The sequence below is a fragment of the Glandiceps talaboti genome, chromosome 5, assembly GCF_964340395.1.
Source record: "Glandiceps talaboti chromosome 5, keGlaTala1.1, whole genome shotgun sequence".
Classification (NCBI taxonomy): Eukaryota; Metazoa; Hemichordata; class Enteropneusta; family Spengelidae; genus Glandiceps; species Glandiceps talaboti.
Genome location: NC_135553.1, coordinates 990,508 through 1,010,386, shown reverse-complemented (window position 1 = coordinate 1,010,386; position 19,879 = coordinate 990,508). Strand labels below are relative to the sequence as shown.

General features: G+C 36.1%; 3 protein-coding genes across 3 annotated transcripts; 2 read left to right on the top strand and 1 right to left on the bottom strand.

Moving 5' to 3' along the window:
- The first annotated feature begins 4,347 nt into the window (after positions 1–4,347).
- LOC144434828 (four-jointed box protein 1-like) lies at positions 4,348–10,032 on the top strand. The gene is made up of 5 exons (XM_078123339.1): positions 4,348–4,630; positions 5,682–5,855; positions 7,446–7,635; positions 8,022–8,171; positions 9,612–10,032. Exons 1-5 carry the CDS (start codon positions 4,348–4,350, stop codon positions 10,030–10,032), a joined length of 1,218 nt encoding a protein of 405 aa, XP_077979465.1.
- Positions 10,033–11,489: 1,457 nt separating this feature from the next.
- On the top strand, positions 11,490–13,459 carry LOC144435928 (small ribosomal subunit protein mS34-like). The gene is made up of 3 exons (XM_078124570.1): positions 11,490–11,788; positions 12,368–12,410; positions 13,030–13,459. The coding sequence occupies exons 1-3, from the start codon at positions 11,558–11,560 to the stop codon at positions 13,335–13,337; spliced, it is 582 nt and encodes a 193-aa protein (XP_077980696.1). The 5' UTR covers positions 11,490–11,557; the 3' UTR covers positions 13,338–13,459.
- Positions 13,460–15,057: 1,598 nt separating this feature from the next.
- On the bottom strand, positions 15,058–19,867 carry LOC144434827 (cytochrome c oxidase assembly protein ctaG-like). Its single transcript, XM_078123338.1, has 5 exons — positions 19,838–19,867; positions 18,204–18,704; positions 17,634–17,786; positions 17,126–17,293; positions 15,058–16,072 (listed from the first exon to the last, which is right to left on the bottom strand). The coding sequence occupies exons 1-5, from the start codon at positions 19,865–19,867 to the stop codon at positions 15,920–15,922; spliced, it is 1,005 nt and encodes a 334-aa protein (XP_077979464.1). The 3' UTR covers positions 15,058–15,919.
- Positions 19,868–19,879: the final 12 nt, after the last annotated feature.

Sequence of the window (19,879 nt, the reverse complement as noted above, 5' to 3'; positions counted from 1 at the left end):
GACGGAATTACTGCAGAAAGTTCAATAGCGTTCCTCAATGCATCTTCGTACGACGGTGGGGGCGCCATATCTTGAACGTCTGTCTCATCAGCTACATATGCATTGTTGATAGAACCAACGACATTTCCATCGACACTGAAAAACACAATGTTTATATTTCGTTTTGAAAAGGAGACATATGCCAGCAAATTTTCATTAACGCAAAAATACTGGCTGGTCAAATTTATGCTGTACGTGTAATAGAAAAAGCATTCAGAAAGATGTTCAGTTCTGGAAAACAATCATTGAAGTGCTAAAAGGAAATGATGAGACATCGACGTACAAAGAGATGAAGTATGAAGTAGGATATTCACGGTCCAAATATATTTAGAAACATTTCCCCTTTTGGACTTTGTTCATTTGAAAGGATTTATCACTGTAACGTTTGCTTTTCTAAATATAACTTTATTTTGATAGTCACCGTGTCTGGAAAGACGTAATATTCAAAGTGTAAGGGAAGTAAGATGAATTGTCGAGGGTGATAGGGTAGAGTGGGGAGATGAATTGCCGAGGGCGATAGGGTAGATTGAGGAGATGAATTGCCGAGAAAAGTAGGATGGGGGATTTATTGTTGATGGCGATGGAATGGGGACATGACTTGTCGCGGGCGATGGGGGTGGGGGCATGACTTGTCGAGGGCGATGGGGTGGGGACATGAATTGCCGAGGGCGATAGAGGTGGAGTGAGGAGATGATTTAACTAGGGCACGGGGAGTGCCGAGGGCGATGGAGATTGGCTGGGGAGATGAATTATCCAGGGCGATAGGGATGGGGTGGGGAGTAAGTTATCGAGATGGATGGGGAGATGCATTGTCGATGGGGTTGGGAAGATGAGTTAACAAGGGGAGGATGAATTATCGAGGGCGATAGGGGTAGGGTGGGGAGTAAGTTATCGAGATGGATGGGGAGATGCATTGTCGACGAGAGATGAATTAACAAGTGGGTGGGGTGGGGAGATGAATTATCGAAAGGGGTGGGGGATGGCGTTGGAATAGGATGGATAATTGTATTAAGCTTCTGTACTCAAATTACTGCAGACTTACAGTATTAATGTATTTGTATAGTGCAACCTATAGATGGTATGATATATTGTATTCCTTTTAAAACTCACCAGTCAGCATAGTCCGGTGGATCGTCACCCTCAACATGAGTGTGACACGACTCAGTATCCCAATCTGACCTGTTGTCGTAATATGTTCTTCGGTTTGTATTTCTTCTAAGGAAATCTAATCCAATGTCATTGGTAGATGCATTTCTTCTCATGTTATACGTTTTAGGCATAACACAGGGAAGAACAACACAGGCCACAAATATTAACATATAGGTACTTGATAGTATAGCAACGACAACAAGCATAGCTTGATCCAACCATAGTATAAATATAGAGTACCAGACGAAAGGGCTGGCCACGGCGATTATAACTAGTATTATACGAGGTATAAGACCAACAGGCACAGTTAATCTTTTTGCTTGTTCGGATTCGTTATTTCTCGAGGCTCGATTAGGTGCTGGTGCTGTGTTAACGCTATCAATAGGAAAATCTATCGGTAGTATTGGTAGATCGATTTGCGCATGTGCAGCTGCCCTATACACAGGGCGTACGAACTGGATATGATCACCGGTGTATCTGCCTCGTCTGTCAGTGGCATTTCCACGACTTGTTCTTTGATCAGTTGGCGCCATAATGTATCAGCAATGTATTAGGACTCTGTAATGGATGTATACAATTTCAGTGTTTTTGTTTAATAAATTCTATCAATCAAAAACTTAGTAGTATTCAAGTAAAATGAAAGATTAGCTATTTCACCTTCATAATCATTGAATATAGATCAAATATACAGTTTTGTCAAAGTTAACTTATTTCACCTTTATACTCATATCAAAGAAAATATATCAAATATACAGTTTTGTCAAAGTTAACTTTGTTTTAAGTTAATACGTGCATTTTAATTGCATATATAATTCATAAACACACTATCTTCACTTCCTTCAATCATATTTACGTACCTGGCATGACTTGGACTTTGCACCCAAAAGACGTCGGCAATTGTAAGTTGAAGCAAAATGTTTGGAAGAAAACAATAACTTGTTGACTGACGATCGCTGGATACTTTACCTAAGTTTGCTAAGTCACGATGCGATTTAACAGAATGGTTAGTGTTTTAGAATCCTGATAAACCACTCCATTTGCTAGACGTCATTGTAATGTGGCGATGGTGTAAGTATGTCCAATCAATTTATCTAGTAATGTATTAAAACGATCCAGATAGAAGACGAGGGTCAGCTGTTACGTAGATACAGACAGATAACAATACAAATTGACTTTATCCAATCTCATACTCTATACTGATACCACATAGCGCCCGACAAAGAACATACACTGTGTTACCATGGCGGTCCGACAAAGAACATGTTATCATGGGTGGAATATTCACTGTCATAAAATACCAGACTGTTTGAGAGCCGAGCTGACAACAATCAACTATAAAATATAAATTTTTCATCTGATGTAGACCTAAAAGACATCATTGTTTTGGTGTTATTTATTACATGTACATGTAATACTTATCGGTCTAATGATTAAAAAAGGGGGTTTACATTAAATACATATCACCTACGGTATGTCTGTACTAAACTATGCTGTTGATTCTGACATACACAGGAAAGCTTTGGAACCCCCCCCAAAAAAAAAAAAATAAAAAAAAAAAAATAAAGAATAAAAAATAAATAAATAAATAAATAAATAAATAACAGCCCTTAACAAATGTCTTCGTTTCTTGAAAAGTCACTAAATTAAATGAATAAATATACCAATGATATGATTTTTTACGGCAATCAACAATTTCACTTCACATTAACGATTTAATCCTTAAAACATACAAAGTTTTCCTTCACTTTCCTTTCAATGTCACGGGTCAAGGATTAGCGGCAATGGAATGGTCCTTGGTATCAAAGTAAACGTTGAATAGAGACCAAAATAAGATTACTTTGTAGACTTTGTTCAAAAGTTGTTAACTCAATTTTAAGTACAATGAAAAACGTTACCTTCGCTTCCTTTAAGAGTCGAGGCTAATTAACTTGAAGGAAACTGAACCGATGAGTAATCTATTTCAACATCGAGGACAATACCACCAGGTACCAGGGTTATTCAAACAAAACTATATATACGGTTTGTATTTCAAGTTATTTAGTGACAAATTAAAGTATTCGTTTTCAGTAACTTTTTGGCAGCTAAGTGCTCGATTTTATTTGATACTGGAATTATTGATATGGTCACAATTCATGAATTATTGTTCATGTTTTCGTCGAAATTTACGACCGTTACAAAAATGACAACTTCATAAAATACGGTGTTTCAGATGTTATGGATGGAGTAGAGTTGCAAACTTTTCCCGGACCGTATAAGAAAAGAACGAACTTTCAAGTAACTAAATCATACTTATTTTGCTGTACTTACATTTATATATAATGCACACGAAAACAAAACTTATTAGTACTGATGAAAGCAAAGCACTGGCCAAAAGTATGAAGAACAAACATATTCGTCTGTATACTCCAGATGGCGCTACTCACTATTCGCGGGTTTGCGCACCAGGACCTTTTATTAACCGAACAAACTTGACAAACTTTAATATAAAAAAATGTGCTCTAGAGGGCGCCATTGTATCCGCCATCCGTAGTACCAGCAGATTTATGCAGAATGTCACAATTTGGATGTAAACACTTGAGTTTCATTTAAAGTCTTGTCCTTTCTGTCCATATTTATATACCATGATACCTCTATAAAACGTACTTCCGACGTATTCTATAGCAATTTATCTTTGACAGTTAGTTTATCAGGGCTACCATAATACTACATGTATAAACCTAGCTATAAATCATTACGGCATTGTTATCAAAGAGCAATTGAAATGTACACTCGGTGCAATACCATTGTAATATTTGATGACAAAATGAGGAATATGTTTTCAACTGGAGCTCTGTCAAGATGTCGTATCAATTTAACGACATAGTCAAACCATCTGCCGACTGTTATGATAGTCATGTATAATATCTGGAAAGATCAAATATAATGAAGTGGCAAACCTGTTTGAGAACGCTCCAGTAAACACGGATATCATTGAATTCACCACACACAGTACTGTACCAGATCGTTCATAAATCTATATGGTTGATGACGTAGTCGAAATAGGAGAAGGCGCATATGGAGTACGCAAGAGCAACTTGACCTGCTGTACATTATGGTATTTATTGCAGTTGTACTCGTTCAAAGCCTTCGAAGACTTGAAGTTTTGTGGGTCAGTGTACAATGGGGAGGCTGGCAGCAAAGCTGATGAGAGTGTACACCTGTGTATTGACCATCACAGTTTTTACTATGTTTTGGTATCAAAAACAATTGGATGGGTATATCGGGTCACCTTCCATCGATCATCAGGAAAAAGAACCATTAATACACCGTCGTGTCCATACAGATGATGTCGGAGATAGTCCGGTTGAAAAGAGAAATGAAGTCGTCAGTAATGTTGACGGAGTTCCGATTGTTGAAGATGGCATCTATTGGTCGAAAGAAATTGAAAATGTATTGCCGATAGGTATGTCTGAGTCAGTTGTTCTTCCTGTCAATCAAGCGAAAAGTAAATGAATTAATTTGAATGAGCCATTCCAGCAACCTAGTATTAGTATGTAAATATGGACAGTAACCTTACTAATTTCAAACCAAGCATTTCGTCATAACTTGTTTGTCGATATTTCAAAATTAAAGTTGATAAGTTTGTGTGCGAGAAATTAACAGAAAATTTACGTATAATTTTGTTTGGGAAAGTACTCGCTGCTAAGGCCTAAAAAAATGTTTGGTTCCGGTTACTCGACCCCACCTATTTTTTTTCACTTTCGAGAAAAAAAAATAAAATCGCGAAAATTGTGAAGTCTAGCCAGAAATAGTGGATGTGGAAACTGACATTAACTTTTAAAAAAAACACAATATAAAACTGTTCTTCCAATCTATCTGTAATGTCCTTACATCTGATGTAAGTACATGGGATTGAAATCCTGGCCTTTAAGTCTCCACTGATAAGATAACACTAATGTGAGAACCTGGGATTGAAACCCTGGCCTTTAAGTCTCCACTGATAAGATAACACTAATGTGAGAACCTGGGATTGAAACCCTGGCCTTTAAGTCTCCACTGATAAGATAACACAAATGTGAGAACCTGGGATTGAAACCCTGGCCTTTAAGTCTCCACTGATAAGATAACACTAATGTGAGAACCTGGTATTGAAATACTGGCCTTAAGTCTCCACTGATAAGATAACACAAATGTGAGAACCTGGGATTAAAACCCTGGCCTTTAAGTCTCCACTGATAAGATAACACTAATGTGAGAACCTGGGATTAAAACCCTGGCCTTTAAAATGCTATACAAATCATCATAACAAGTTAAGGTTTAAAGTTATATGAAAATGTCAACGTTGCCGTGCACCTATCAACTCTCTACCCACAAAATTTGTTGTCAATTAACCAACATACTAGTAGCTACTTATCTAAGTTTTGAAGTATATAGTTAAATATAATTGGTTTCGTGTACATATATGTTTTTACCCTATCGTAAATGTTTACTTTGTAGCGTCCTTGTCTTTGTAGGCTTGACTGATACAGAAGTAAACAAGAAATTGTCCTCAATAAGGAATTCTACCGTTCTTGGTATTTCTGGGTCAGTACGTTGCGGTGGTATGCTGTCTCAGCAGAATGGATTGATTTACCTATCAGATGGCACAATGATGTGTGTTCGATACAAGAGTTCTTGTTGGACCTATGGTAAATTAGACATATAAACCTTCTTTGACGAATAACGTTGAATTTAAGCTTAATCTTTTTTATTTTTTGTTTTATTTTTTTATTTTTTTATTTTTTTAAACTTTTTTTTAAAACTTTTTTTTTTTATTTCCAATACATTTTAATTTTTAAATTTGAAAGAGAAAGCGGGTAGGAAATTTTAATTCAGTGAAGGGTCAATCGTGACAAACTAACATAGAAAGGGAACAAAGAAAACTAGAGTGCATTCCTTTAAAACCATCGAACCATGGACTTTCATATAGGAAGTATTGCAATTATAAACTCTATTTATTATCAACTAGGATTTTCAAATCAAGAATGTAACGAAAAGAGATTCGATGAAAAAAATCACTACACATGAAACTGGTTTATTTTTTGTTCTGGAAAATTACGTGTTGATATATACAATTGAATGACAGATAACTGCATCAATAGCTAGCGACCAGCTTTGTATAAATACACAAAATATGTGTTTTTCCAGACGATCTGTATAAATTCGTATTTACACCCCTGACTGACTTTGTCAAACCAGACGGGTAAGCTTACACTATTCAAATTCAATGGAAATCAACAGGGTTTCTACGTAGATAGACATTGATAGATGTATGGTGTGTATGTATTACATTTCCAAGCATACCTGCTATAATGCTAAAATACATACATGACTGACATCTGGCAATGTTGGTAAACACAGACGTGTTTCACGAAAAACAACAACGTGCAAAACTCTGTACATAATAGCAGGGTTGCGGGTATGTCATGACACCGTAGGGCAACTTTGTTTGTATGACCATCTTGCCATTGTTTTATGGCGGCCTTGCACGTTACTGTAAGATATGCATCAAGTCATTCAACCCTGGTCACAATTCTCCTGCTGAAGTATTTTCTGATATAGATTGGCATAACACTTCGTATCTTTACATACTAATTTCTGTACTTCCCTCAGTTTTTTCCGTTTATCGATTTTTGATGGTTTTTTTTATTTACAGATACCGTGCACCTGTTAATTGTTTTCTTTCCCTGTGTCATGTTAATTAATATTTGGTTCAGTACAATAGTTACATACGTAATAATTTTGCCATTCTGTATGTTATTTTTTTTTTAATTGTAGGCGATGTTGAAACCACGTTAAAGTAATTTATTTTACAAGAAAGGTTTTAGTAGTAAAAAGACTGGTTTTAGGAACATTATTTGTCTATTGCCAATTTTTGTGTCAAACTCTCAAGTTTTAAATCTAGTGACAAGGTACGACAGTAAATAATGTTGATTCATGTATAAGCTGTTGAACGGACGTTGGTATCTCGAGGGGGAATTATCCGCACAGCAAAGGCACAGCTATCACCCACTTGTGTAATCTACCACATCGAACAACAATTAATATTACAGTTTTAGTTTGTATGTGTATTTAATAAGCCGAAAACTCGATGTCCACTGTGGTATGCGGATAGAAAATGACGATCAGGCGATCAGGTACTAAATCAGAAGAATTCTGAGATCTCCCACGCTATTTATTATCGAGGGTTGTAGTATTTTTGGTTAAATTTATGATGTGATATCTATTTACATTGACAGGTGAGGTATTATCTTTCTACGTGAGTCGCCTACTTGGTTTAGACAATGTACCATTGGTAGTATTAAGTCAACTAGATGAAACTCAGCCAAGTTGGCAGAACCCAGATATACAGAACGCTATTAAACGTAAAGGCTGGGAAAAAGATGGATTGGTTTCTCTAATGGAATGGATAGACGAGGCTCATGAAGAGTAAGTTGTCATTAATTTGTTCCATCTACATGTAAATCAAACAAGTTACAAACTTCATACAGTGAATCCTCCTCCTCCTCCTCCTCCTCCTCTTCCTCCTCCTCCTCCTCCTCCTCCTCATCATCATCATCATCATCATCATCATCATCATCATCATCATCATCATCATCATCATCATCATCATCATCATCATCATCATCATCATCGTCATCGTCGTCGTCATCGTTGTCGTCGTGTTTCGCCGCCACCACTGCCACTGTGACCAGCACAACCACCACTTCATCACCATATCACCGTGCCACCATACCACCACCACCACATAACCACCACATCACTACCTTTCTTCTCAACACTTTACTAAATTGAATTACTTATTTCATCTACAGCGTCCCTATACCAACATTCTTATTCAACGATCAAAAATTTCTTCAGCCTTCGGATCCATTTGTACGAAACAAATCAAAGGCAGATATGAATATATTAATGCAATACACGGATATGATAATATTTGATCATTTGATTGGCCATTATGACAGGTATGTAATGTACATGTATTCAAGGCATGACAGGTATGTAATGTACATGTATTCAAGGCATGACAGGTATGTAATGTACATGTATTCAAGGCATGACAGGTATGTAATGTACATGTATTCAAGGCATGACAGATAAGTAATGTACATGTATTCAAGGCATGGCAGGTATGTAATGTACATGTATTCAAGGCATGACAGGTATGTAATGTACATGTATTCAAGGCATGACAGGTATGTAATGTACATATATTCAAGGCATGACAGGTATGTAATGTACATGTATTCAAGGCATGACAGATAAGTAATGTACATGTATTCAAGGCATGGCAGGTATGTAATGTACATGTATTCAAGGCATGACAGATAAGTAATGTACATGTATTCAAGGCATGACAGGTATGTAATGTACATGTATTCAAGGCATGACAGATAAGTAATGTACATGTATTCAAGGCATGGCAGGTATGTAATGTACATGTATTCAAGGCATGACAGGTATGTAATGTACATATATTCAAGGCATGACAGGTATGTAATGTACATGTATTCAAGGCATGACAGATAAGTAATGTACATGTATTCAAGGCATGGCAGGTATGCAATGTACATGTATTCAAGTCATGACAGGTATGCAATGTACATGTATTCAAGGCATGACAGGTATGTAATGTACATGTATTCAAGGCATGACAGGTATGTAATGTACATGTATTCAAGTCATGACAGGTATGTAATGTACATGTATTCAAGGCATGACAGGTATGTAATGTACATGTATTCAAGGCATGACAGGTATGTAATGTACATGTATTCAAGGCATGCCTTAAATCGACTATTCATTGACTTATATATCGCTGGTACATGGTAATCTATAGGATGAGATTTGAACACGTGGTGAACCATTGTATACAGCTGTGATCAATATTATCTTGATTTTAAAAGACTTTTTATGTTTTGCTTTTAAATTTGCACTACATATGCAATAATGACTTTTTTCTCTTACAATTATATTGTTGGTGTATATTGCGTAATTTTGTTCTTTTTTAGGCTTGTAAATTTGTATAGTTGATTCCTCTGAGCAAATTCTCAGAAATAAACTATTTTATTTTCGTAATTACTGAATCTGTTTTCTGTTCAAAGTTTCAAACTCCACCTATTCAAGAAGCACTGGCCACCTTCGCCGCCTTGGCCGTCTTCTGATAAAACTAACGTAATACTAGTAAAACAAAGTTCAAGAGCATAGGTTGGGTGTAGGCCTAGGCTAGGCGTGAACCGATATAGGTTGTACATTTGGAATAGATTTCGTCGTCAAAATTCAAAAGAAAAGATGAACAAATATGCAATTTTTCGAAAATAAACGTTTTATGTTTATAGATACACTTCTCATATCAGGATTGTTATTTCATTATAATTGTTGATCGATTCGTTTTTAACTTGCAGATTGATGTTTCGAGAGTTTCATCTTGACCCGAAGTTCCCCGAAGACCCGACTCGCAATCTTTTGAGACGACGTGACAAACTGTGGATGATTGATAACGAAACTGGATTTTTCTTTGCTCTTAAATTAGCCCCACCACAACGTTTATCCACCATCAATAAATTTCTAGGATCAATTTGTATATTTCGGAGACAAACTGCAGAACGAGTGCGGGCGCTACATTCTAACTTCGAAGAGGCTCTGGCGACTTTCATCGACGTTGTATTGGAACATGAACCCCATATTTCCATGAACAATGGCAATTTGTACTGCAGAATATTCAAAAAGTGGCCTTTAATGGATATCGAATATAAAAAGGCGTTGCGCCAAAGAATAAGTGAAGTGTATAATCAAATTGAAAAATGTATAGCGTTGAACAACTGATGAAGGTTAATTTTTTAGTTCCATGATGTTATCAACATCGTTCGTTTGTTTGTTTCCGTACTGAGTGTTCAAATGTATCTCGTTGTGACGATATTACACCATGTAACCAACAAAGTTCGGATTGAAAATGAAATACGGGTCCTCTTTCTTCTTCTTTTCTTTATGGCATACAACGACTAATAAAGCCAATAAGTTAATCTGTGACTTTTATATAGACTGTCAACACTATGTGTTTTTGGAAAGTGTTTTTTTTTATTTACTGAATAAAGGACTTCATTCAAACCTATTGGGAAGTCTCAACTTGAAACGAAAGACTGCAAATAGCAATGTCTTTATGTGTGTATGTAGAGATTCCAACGACATTTTTCTGCAATGTAATATTTCGTTCTAATAACCATGAAGTCTATGCATTAGTAGATAATGAACCTCGGACCAAGATAACAATTTTAAAACATCACTACGACTTATATATTAGTAGTCTAAGTTCTTTTCCACCCCTAACTCAACTCTGACTCAACTCGAGTGTCTTTTTTTGTTCTTACAATAGGATTTACAGAGGATTTACAAGTGTTTATGTTAACTTTTAATGATACACTGTGCAAGAAGTGCAATGTACATGTATAACTAGACTAGTTTGGCACCTTAGCGGGCTTTTTTTCGGGGGAATTAGCCCCGTACAGAAAAAAAACTACCTTCGAGTCGGTAAAACTTTAAATTTCCAGTCTGTCCATCTCATTTGCTGGTCCTATAACATCCCTGCTGTATGTACTCATTCACTATAGTTGAGTCATCACCAAGCTATTACTAGTCACGTGACATGTGAAACTTTTAGCAGCTATCTATAGCTGTACATGTATCATCGTTCATGATATCTCAAGATAAAACTAAATTATTTTATCAATGTTTGATCTATCGCAGTCATAATGACTATACCAAGTGGCAGTCATCTGAACCAAGACGTGAATAGGTAAGTTTATGCTCAGACCACCAGAACTCCAACCCTTGGCCATAATAGTATTGATAATATAGACCGGGGTGATTGGTGTTGGAACCCTATAAGCTTACCCACCAACTTAGGTCTAAGTCATCAAATTAATAATCAAATCAATAATAAATAATAATGATAATTATTATTATTACTACTACATTATAAGCTTAAGTAACATTATGATACTTTACAGACTGGGAAAAAATAAAACCCTGAAAGATATCCACTGGATCTTTCAACCACCAAGGTAAACCCTCTAGGTTGAATACGAGTGATGAAATTTTCACGCAATACAAATGTTATGCCCGCGGTTTTTCTGAAATTGCTCAGGTTTGTACATTGTATTCGACTCTGCTGAGTGAGTCGAGCCGGCCCTAGCCCTCAGCGACATGCTCAGCGATGAGTGTCAATAACCGAGAGTAGGGCGACCTCTATAGAGCATAACAAATTGCAAATGGCGACGTGCATATGAGACCTCACTGTGCACGTTTTTTCTGATTTTTGGTGCAAACGCAAAGCCAACGTACGGATGAGGACATGGCTAAGAAGATAACCAATATTCACCATTTGGTCAGCAATTTTTCACCGTTTACACGAAAGGAAATCTTTGAGAAATTCTTCTACACCGGCAAGAGTTTATTTAACATTTGCACTTCTTGTCCACGACTTGGTGTTGGTCGTATGGTTACTAGAAAACGATGGAATTTATTGTATCCAGAACCAAGTTATTATACCATAACACGTGTTAGAATAGACTGCAGTCGACCGGTAAGTCTCAAACACCGTAATGGGCAGTGTCATGGCCAGTAATTGTTGAGAAGGGCCCGGCCATTGTAACTGGGGGAGGGGGTGGGATGGTGTCATTTTGGAATCACTCGATCGGGGGTGGGTGGGGGGGGGGGTTATTGGAAAACATCTCCACCAGTAGTACCATCATGCACCCCTCATGGCATGGTTTCTATTGCACGTTTAGTTTTACCATAAGTTTGTGTTGGAACCCAAAATTATTTGGGGCCTGCCGCCTTAGATCATGGATGTATTAGGGGAGAATTCCCCCTAATGCATCCATGGTTAGATTTTACCTGCCCACCCTCTAACTAAAACTGTGTTAATATTATAATGTAACTTTCTACATTTGGGTATTTTATTTTAAAAATAGTCTATTTCATTTGAGGCATGGCTACAATAACAGGAGCTATCAAATAGCATAACAAGTGTTTGTAACAGAATGATGGGAGATCACTCTCACTTGAAACTTAATTCATCATACTTTCAACTTTGAATGCTCATTGTTATCCCATTGTAAATGATCAACCTATTTTGTGGAATTATTCTCTTTTACTACAGAATCTTGATAGTGGAAGGATCTGGGGAGTATTAACATGGAGAGGTAAGTATACATAATCAAATTGATTCTTGTGGTATCTCCCACTTATTTTGAATGAGATGTGATATATTTACACGGTTAGCCAGTAATACATCTAAATTTGACCAAGCATCCAAGTTAGCCTATCACAAGCTGTACAGTGCTAAAACTACCTACCAGAAATGAGTTTCTCTACATATCACAGTGTAATCTTTCACTCACTCACTCACTGATGGTTAATTGTCCAAGGCTCACTAGCCTACATACTAGACAACACATACACCCATGCAGTAAACTAATAACTTGACTTGACTGAAAACTGAACTCAGTGCATGGCTAGTGTTCTGAGTACTGTAACAATTCATGTGGGTGTGTAGCGATAGCAGATTTATGTGAGTAACTGTTTGTCTTTATAGTAGTTAAATTTTATTATTAGAGGAGCTCATCACAAATGTGTAGTTTTAGCATAGCCAAATCTGGCTGGTTGAAAGAACTGTGTTGAAGTATATCTCTGATGATGCTGGTGAGACATGTCTTTACACAAAAGTGCATTCTATTATCTGTTTTCTATACTGGTCTAAATGAATTGACATGTGTGATAAGCGATATGTATCTAGTAGTTTTCTTTCGTCATATGTTACAGGCTATAAAGATGACAAAGAAGTATACCTAGGCGCTGCAGTCAAGAGAGAATGGATACTAGTAAGAAAAAGTGATGAAGAAGAGTTTAGTCGTTATACACCAGATCCAATCAAAGACTTTACAGTTGCCCCAAGTTATGGCAAACTACCTCCACTTCTGAAAGCTATGGTCTTACATCAACAAGGAAAACTAGGAATGATAACTGAGGAAGAACCTAAGTTGAAACTTAATGTCGTAACAGGATCTAAGTCACGAGTCTTACAAGAATCAGATGTTGAACGTATCAAGCAAGCATCAGCTGAGTCTTGAAGTGATGTCACTTTTACTTAGAGTGTGATGTTGGTTTCAGTAGACATTGACCAGTGATGGAATTAATTACTATGTACAGTATATGTCTCAAGGCAATTTGTCTGTTCGGATGTACTTGGATTTTGTAGGGAAAAAGTTCTATGGAAGATGATCAGATCATTATATACAAACTATGGTTTAATAATTTAGTTTTTTTTGTAAAAATAAACCTCCTTTGATGTCTTGTAAACTGTTGTGTGTTTTTGGATTTGTCCAGGGATGTCTAAACCTATATTAGTATATTAAAGGATGCAAACATGTCAAATCAGAATTTACAACAGTGACCTCATCCATAGCAACAGTGACCACCCATAGCAACAGGGTTTGGGTCAAAACAAGTATGATTCCAAGGAAATTCCAATTTCTGAAATCCCTAGTGATCATGATTAATGGCCATTGCAAAACGAGTAAATTGCATTACTATTAGTAACTATTATTTTCAGTCAAGTCAGTTGTCAGATTTTGGTATTACAAAATAAAGGAAGGAAACTAACAATTCAAAATTCATGTTTCCAAGGCCTTATTTACTGTCTTTGTGCATGTAGTACATATAATCCATATTAATGTACAAGTACAGAGTGTACATACATGTACTTGGTAAAAGAAAACTATGCCTTACCTTGGAAATAACAACCAAACACAGTAGTCTTGGCTTTCTACAGATGTGCAGCGTCGACTATGTTTACCAGTTCATTTTGGACAATTCATAGGAAGTCATGATGGCAGTGTAGCACTTGCACAACGCTCAGAATGGCCTCCTCTAAAGCATTTGACTGTTTTGGAGGCTAGGCAGAATTGCTTCCTTACAGTTTCTTTATCACTATAAAGATTTTTGTCAAGTTAATTGCATAATATGTAGTCTGCAAGATATGCTGTGACAGGGCGCCCTCACACATCAGTCAACCCCAGGCTGGTGATAACTTACTCTACATGCTAGTAGTAAGGAGATAAAAGAGACTATGTCTGTGATTCGACAACCCAGTGCCCATATTACATATCAGTCAGAATTGTCATCAAATATTGCTCTTTCTCCTATTTCTTTATAATGAAACAAGTCAAGAGTCATCATTTTGTAATATACCATTCAATAAAACAATGATTTCATGAGAAAGCACTGGTGTTTTGAATTTTCAATTTATGTCAAGGTTGGGAGCATAAAAATAGTGTAATTGACAGTTGAGTTGGAATATTTTCATTACCAGTAATCTATAATTCTAAAATTGCTTTCTATTGTATGGGATGTTTGAATCATCTTGCAAAATATGAATTTAACATGGTAACATTAATAATGGACATATGTTCAAATGCCAATACAACAATCAGTCAATGAATGGTGATTTCTAAAGTAATTAAGATTTGGGGATTGGGGGTTGGAGATACTTAGTGTTTTCTTAGCAATGAACAATCCAACACTTTTGCACAGATACAGTATGTTGTTTTGGGATCTGGTGTCAAACAAATCTGAATTTGATTACCGGGACTACTTTATTTTCAACAAGAGAGGTCAGGACGTAAAGGTAGGGTGACAAAGACCAGACACAAACAGAAAGGCATGAATACCCCAACACCACATTTTATTTTAGATTGTGTATTAAACATAACCCTAAATACTAGGAGTCTTTCTGAAAATATTATCTCACATTTCTTATAATATTCAACAATTCAAATTTGACCCCAACATAATTCACACGCCGATGGATAACAATACAAATTGTTGAATAAAACCAGACAGAAAAAAAATTGATGTTCAATAGAGGAATAGATGACTAATTGATGAAAATGTATTTCATATATCTACTTTTCAGGTAGTATTCTTACATCCATTTCACTTTTATCTGTCATTTCCATAATTAATAACTTGAAATATCACTTCAAGACAATGCAGGTCCTGCCAATGTCTTTGTTATGTGTACATGTGTTACACAGCTTTGGCTTAACACAGGTACATAAACTCTAGGCTACTTCACATTATGTGAGTTTATGTACCTGTGTGACACATTACTACAATCTCAGACCACAGTGCTCCGAGACACAATTGAGTTGTGTTCATGGTCTGGCATAACTACAGTGTGTATACATCAGTAGCTAATTAGTTTTATAATCATCAAGCTATCGTTTGCCTCAATGCCATCACATTTCTCTCTTCATTGTTATGTGAGAGAAACACGCTCTGCTCTTATATTTAAAGTATGAATGTAGTTTTTTATCTGCATTCATCCAAGCTATATTATGAAGCAGGATCATGTGGCTACCAGTGTATGCAAATATCTGGCAAACATCTGGACTACTGTAAGTGGTCAATTTGTGGTACACATTTGGACTACTGTAAGTGGTCAATTTGTTTGTGGTACACATCTGGACTACTGTAAGTGGTCAATTTGTTTGTGGTACACATCTGGACTACTGTAAGTGGTCAATTTGTTTGTGGTACACATCTGGACTACTGTAAGTGGTCAATTTGTTTGTGGTACACATCTGGACTACTGTAAGTGGTCAATTTGTTTGTGGTACACATCTGGACTACTGTAAGTGGTCAATCTGTTTCAAGCAATATTCTGTTTAGTAAATGGCTGTGGTAAATCCAATCCTTCCTTGGCTTCAAAGAAAGTGTACGACAATGTCATTTGGTCTAAATTCTGCATTTTGGGGTCCTCGGCAAAATCAGGATCAATGTAAAAAAACACTGGCATATCAACCTGTGAAAGAAAATAGAAGACAATAAAGTAATCCATGTCAGTGATAAACAATCTATTCAGCCTTAGCATGATTTGTATACATCATTCAAAGACTAGTAGACGTGAATGAAATCATCATATATTCCAATTGGCTTTCAATCCAAACTACATACACAAGACAACATATACCTTTGTAGTTTTTCAGTAGTGCTATACTCTAGGGATAATGAAGTGTGTCCGTGTGTTTTCAAAATATCAACACACACCATACACACAGATCTTCATTCTGTGCCATACAGACATTTCATAGTTTTTTTTTACTACTGATTATACTTATCTTATTCCCAATATTTTACTTTGTTCAGTATTAAAGACAAATGTGAGTGATGTAAGAGGCCTTGTGGCTTCATGTGGAAGACAAATGTGAGTGATGTAAGAGGCCTTGTGGCTTCATGTGGAAGACAAATGTGAGTGATGTAAGAGGCCTTGTGGCTTCATGTGGAAGACAAATGTAAGTGATGTAAGAGGCCTTGTGGCTTCATGTGGAAGACAAATGTAAGTGATGTAAGAGGCCTTGTGGCTTCATGTTGAAGACAAAGTGGTGTCAACAACCTTATGCTTTTAAATCAAGAAAAATATTGAAGAATATTATAAACCCGTGCAAGTTTCATGTATCAAAAAAATTTGGTAGAAAATAATGATTTTGAACCAATGCCATAAATGTATACTATTGTGGTAAAATCTTTCATTGAATGAATACACCTTGACTTACACATGATATAGAATTTAATATTATCTTATTTGTTCTTCTGTGTTCTGAATATCAATGACCCTCTCTGTGTTCTATTAGACTAAACTTAATAACAGGAAAGATCTGACATCATCAATTTATTGAAAGTTCTTTATTCCATCATGCTTCAAGCCCTGGTCTGTCATGTTCTTAAATTTAGGAATCTACCAAGACTCCATCTTGACAAGTCAGCATACCCTGGTGTCTATACCTGCTTCTTGTTTCTATTAGACTTACACTGACTGATTTTAATTGATTATCAATCACATTATTTTAGTACCAACCTCTTCATGGGGATTGAGGATTTGTTCTTCAAAGCAGAAACACTGTATTTTATTAAAATACTGTCCAGCTTCAAATGGTACCACGTTATATGTAGCGATGCCGATGATTGGTTTATCTGTAGGGTTCTTGGCTTTGTAGAAAGCTAGAGCTGTCTCACCTACAGCCACCTGTAAAACAGAAATTACAATGTACTTAATTATGTGGGATTAGTAACCATTACAGAAATGCTACAATATTTAACAAATTATATACTGGGGTGTAAATGCATACATATATGCACTACTGTGGGGACTACTTAAGATTGTAACATAAGCAATACATACTGGGCCTATGCATAACCCCCCCCCCCCCCCCAAACCCCCCCAAAAAAAGAAAAAAAAAGAAAGAAAGAATAATTTAAAAAAATATTCATGGTGATTATACATGTATGAAGAAGATGATATTTTATTGTATGAATAATATGGTGGCATTTTACTGTTACATATAAACAAAATCTTGTGAACTTACCTCCACATCTGTCATTTGAGGTTTAAAGTTCCACCTCATACTGGAAGCAGTGTCAGCATTGAACCTGACTTTGATCAGTCTGTCTACTTTCTGCATGGTTTCTACCTTATCAATGTCATGTCCAAGTGTAGCTTGACCACCTAAACCTGTTGCCTGAAAGAATTAATAGACAACATTTCATTTTTGATAGATTAGTCATGTAACCAACTTGTCCAACTTATAAATCATACCTTCTCAGACACAAAAACTCCTAGTTAAGCAATTTTTTATCATTTTTTAAGGTTCATTTTGGAATGCTTGCCTCTCATAGCATACTTATCTCCACCTAGACACCGACAGCCATTACTGAATACCACTGCACAGCTACCAGCAGTTTTTTAACAGTTAAACCATCTGCTCATACAGATGGCATAATTGTGTTGTGTATAAGAAACTCTGAATGCTGCAAATCTTGTTATCTGATCACATGGCATCAATAACACTAAGTAAGCTAAAACACAGTTATCAAAACTAAACTCTACATCATCATACTTTGGAGACCGTCACCATGGATACTGTTATTTGACTCACCTGACAGAAAAGTGTGTACAATGGTACTGCTGCATAAGACAATCCTCCAACCAGAATTGTAAGTGACAAAATGTAAATCATGACTGTTTTATTCCGCTGCTGAAAACGTTGAGCTGAAGTCCTTGGATGAACTTTGACAAATCTGATTTGCATATTATTACCAGCAACACTGTGATTGGCTAACAGCGACTGTTTGCAGAACTTCTGATGTGTGAACAAAGTATGTAGTCTTCTGTATGAATTAAGTCCACTCAATGAAATAAGTTTTGGTGTCCATCCAGTCTTTAAATGAGATTGCATAGACATAGAAAGGACAAACTTAGAGCACCCAGTATTTATCCTGTTTGAAATGTTACTAGCTACTGGTAACACTGATTTTGAAAGTCTTATATTTTTCATTTTTGTGATGTCTGGCTGCACAAGTCTGTGTATAGTTCTGATATTCATACTAAAGCACCAGTTTCTATGATATGTAAATATCCTATATGACACACAGGAAGTCTGGAATAAAGAAAAACACATTTACGATTTGTTAGTGGAAAATGAATATTTAATTAGTGCAAAGCTCTGGTAGTAAATGACCCATAAAAAAGTTAGAACAGTAGACTAACTATCAAATAAATACACACTTGTATTCAAGCTGGGGAGTTTGGGCAAGAGTTGGGTTATGGATAGGAATATGGTTAAACTCCCTAACTAACCCTGATTTGCGTCTTCTAAAATGAGCGGACATTGTTGTTGTTCATATATCCCATAATGTCCTACAATCAAACTCAACATGCATTGGCATTTGTGGTCACTTTTGTATAATTCTGATGTACATGTGTAAATTTCAGGAGTGCAAATGAAAGTCGATTAACAAAGTATTATTCATGTCTATCTGTCTAGATAGACATGGCATACTTAACAAGTGTATCACATAACATAACATGACATCACAGCATGAAAAGCACAGCATAACATATTAAATGCATTACACAATACATATATATCAAACACAGCATGCAACAAACTTGGCTCTTACTGGTAAGAATTATTTTATGACCCTAGCCAAAAATGTGTTATTTTTTATAATTATAACTTATTACAACTTTTAGTTAAAATCATGCACTTTTCGACATATTGATGTACAAATTTTGTTATATTATAATATTATATGCATTATCTGTACAGTGTCATGAATTTGTATAACATTGTGATAAACCAAAACTGATATATTGCTTGTTTGTTATTTCTGAAATTCTGGCAACAATTTGATAAAATCATACACAGTCTGCCAATCATCATCATTTAATTATAGATGTGCATATTAATGAAGGCTTTCTACACGATCTTTACTGGTCAACGTTGCCCCCAATTGCCACTTTATGGCCTTTTCAGTCAATTATATATATTTCTCCAAACTTCTTATTTATGAAGCAGTCCATGTCAGGAAAGGAAATCCCACAACCTCGATTTCGTGGTGGGGTCACACGATCAAGCACTTAACACCGTCATACTTGTTTTTCAAGGGATATACCACGGGTAGTTTTACAGTTTTTTTTGTTATCAATAAAAATTATCAACATGTAACCCTACAAATACTATCACGACGAATTTTCATTTCAAAAAGCCATAATAACAAGTAGACATACCTTTCGTAAGTTTCCAATGAAGGCCGCCATCTTGAAGTTTAA